The sequence below is a fragment of the Malus domestica genome, chromosome 06, assembly GCF_042453785.1.
Source record: "Malus domestica chromosome 06, GDT2T_hap1".
Taxonomy (NCBI): domain Eukaryota; kingdom Viridiplantae; phylum Streptophyta; class Magnoliopsida; order Rosales; family Rosaceae; genus Malus; species Malus domestica.
This window is the reverse complement of record NC_091666.1, coordinates 32,018,452-32,021,646: the sequence shown is the minus strand read 5'-3', so window position 1 is coordinate 32,021,646 and position 3,195 is coordinate 32,018,452. Positions and strand designations below refer to the sequence as shown.

Here is a 3,195-nt window from a genome sequence, read left to right as displayed (position 1 = left end):
AAAAGAAAAACCATCTTTTACAATTTTAGAGGCAGAAATTAAGTTTCTTCTCATCTTAGGCACATATAGCACATCTTTCAACTCTAAAACATAACCAGAACATAAGACTAATTTGACTATCCCAACTGACTCTACTGCAACTTTAGTTCCTTCCCCAACAAAAACATTATATGTAGCATTTCCAAATTCTTTTTGTTTTTGAAAACCATTTAAAGAATTAGTTATATGCACTGAGCATCAGGTATCAAACCACCAAGAATCAACAGGTACTTCACAAAGATTTGATTCAATACAGACAAGTACTTGTTCCTTTTCTTTGCTCTTTACATAATCTTTGAAAATTTCACAGTTAACTTTTAAATGGCCCTTAGTTTTGCACCAAAAACATTTTAATTTAGACACATCTTTAGGTTTAGCTTTAAACTTGATAGATTTTCTAGGGGAGTCAACTACTTTAGCAGAATTACTGAACTTATTAGAAGTTTTAAAAGGCTTAGAACTCTTACCAGAACCAGAAAAGCTTCTGTTGTTGAACTACTTTTTGTCATTTATAGTTTGCACAAAGTTGATGTCCTCAACTTCTTTGCCTCTTTCTTGTTTTGACGAGTTTCTTCTTGCACACACTGTGCAATCAACTGATCAATATCCCAGTTTTTGTCTTGAGTATTGTAGGAGATCTTCAACTGACTATATTTACTGGGAAGTGCTTGAAGAATCATGAATACTAACTGCTTTTCACCTATGTTTATGTCCATTGCATTGAGTCTTTCTGCAGCATCTGTCATCTTCATTATGTGATCCCTTATAGAGCTTGTACCCTCCATCTTGTAAGTAGTTAATAAAGACATATACTGACTCACTTCAGCTTTTTCATATTCTTGAAATTTCTTTTCAATAGCTTTTAGGTAATCAGCAGCCAAATCGTGCTTCTTAATTCCTCCTCTGATTGTATCAGTCATGCCACTCTCAAGGATGGACAATGCTACCTTATTAGCCCTTGTCCATCTCTCAAAATCTGCCTTTTCAGCCCTTGTGCTCTGATCATTGACCACGGGTTTGGGATTCTCGATTGCTATATCAAACTCGTTTAGAGTCAACAGCAAACTGATTTCCCTTCTCCACTTCTTGTAATTTCCCCCACCAGTAAGAATTGGGATGTTAGCCAAATTCAGAGTCTTCATTGATATTGCAGACACTGTAGAAGACAATGAAATCATAGAAGAACGTTTAGAGTTCCAGATTTCATCTCACAATCCTTTGTACATCATATCATCAAAACCTTTTATCCATATATATAATCTTAACAATGAAGAATTGATAAGCACATATAGAATAAAAGATTTTTCCTTTTAAGAACACAGTGTTAGCAGATCTTTATCAAATGAACAGTTCTTCATAAAACTTTCTGCATAAAACAAGTGAAATCTGCAGAGGTTCTTATCGAAGAACTCCCTGTATAGATGGTTAGAGAAAAACGCATAAACATAGGACTAATCAGCATAAATAAGCATATTTTTATGCTCACTATTCGAATCATGCTGCAAAACATAATGAAATTCAAGATAAGATTGATTAAAAAACAAATTTCAATTCAATGTTCAGGAGACATACCCGTTTGTTCTATAAGCATCAACACCCAGCAGCGGAAGCAATTAATATAAATTGTGGATACTCAACAACAATTCATATAACCCAGTTTTTCAAACCCCGAAATCGAAATCGATAGATGTCGATTTGTATTCCCAATTCGGAAGAGAAGATAGTTTATTAGTTCTTAACGGTCAAGTATTAATCATCATATTTTAATCAAAACGCACCGTTTCTTCTTTTCCTAATTTTAACTACCAGAACCTGTTTCGAAGTCTGAAGACCGGAATTTTATTTTGGATTCAATCAATTTTATCGATTGAATTTAAGAACATGAATCTATGGCTCTGATACCACATGTAAACCAAAATCTAGCTGCAAGATTCAGTTACTTAAACTACAACCAAGTAGACACAAAACATCAATCCAAATAAAACCTAATTATACTAACCTGTAGAACTCCCGTTTGATGCAGTCATGGTGGATCTCGATCAACCTGAAAAGCACAGCAATTCTTCTTCTCTCTGTCAGGGTATTTATCACTCAAACTAAGAATAGGGCTTAGTTCCAAAAGAGCACACCCATGTGAGAGAAGAGATTGCCATATATATATATATATATATGTACACACATATCCTTCTCATATTAGAATATGGATTCCCTATTAAAATCCTTATGGAAAACTACTTAAGCCATCCTAATTCAAATCAGTTTTTCCCTGCAATAGAGTCCTCTACTGCCAAGAACTGAATTCCATCTTCTTAGAGGCTTTCTTATTCGGATTGGACTCAAACAACTAATATCCGATCATCTTATCTCATGTTCACATTCTTACAACAACTATGATAAAAAACTAAACCGATAAAACCTCCACAACTCCGTCAGTTGAGTTGGGTTGGAATGAGTTGGGGCGAGTGAGTCCTCTCGGAAAGAGCGAGTTCAGGGGCGGGCGCCGGGCAGGTTCACTTCGCGCCGATGCCTTTGAGAAATGCAGTCTGAATGTCAAAGAAGTGAACTGTACAAATTGGTGGATAATGCAATTGAGCTTGTTCCCACAGCCAAAATCATCACCAAAACTGCAAATATCTTGTCCCTTCTTCTTGTTATACGATTTCCATCCTTGTCAAGAATGTGAAACTATAAACTGCCTTATATAAAGCGGAAATTCCATGCATCATTTTTCTCCTTTTGCACATTCCGGTTTATTTCTATTCCTTGATATTTTTTTATTTATTTAATTCAATCTAAGGCTCAAAATAAACAAGGATGTTCATAGAGAGAAAATGAGTATGTGAAAATCATTTCTCCATATAAAATATGCTTGCAATGCAATCTAGAGAAGTAAACAAGGTCAAAATTATTTATTTTTCTTACCTAAGATTAGAGTGGCCGAGAATATAAACAAGAGACAAACCATAGTAGTTGATCACATGAACTGAAAGAAACACCATATGTTTGGGATAACAATTGCCATTGTGTAAGTAAAGAAGAGCAAGGCGCAAGTGAGGGATACAAATCTTGAGGTGTCCCGGGACAAACTAGGCTTCTTTACGAAAAGCAATGCGTCTATGCTCCCCGTCAAGGAGAAGTTAATAACACAGAACACGA

At 35.3% G+C, this 3,195-nt stretch overlaps 1 protein-coding gene across 1 annotated transcript; it reads right to left on the bottom strand.

Annotated features, from left to right (window-relative positions):
- Window positions 1-548: 548 nt before the first annotated feature.
- Window positions 549-2,066, bottom strand: LOC108170726 (uncharacterized). The gene is made up of 2 exons (XM_029104244.1): window positions 2,039-2,066; window positions 549-1,195 (listed from the first exon to the last, which is right to left on the bottom strand). The coding sequence occupies exons 1-2, from the start codon at window positions 2,064-2,066 to the stop codon at window positions 549-551; spliced, it is 675 nt and encodes a 224-aa protein (XP_028960077.1).
- Window positions 2,067-3,195: the final 1,129 nt, after the last annotated feature.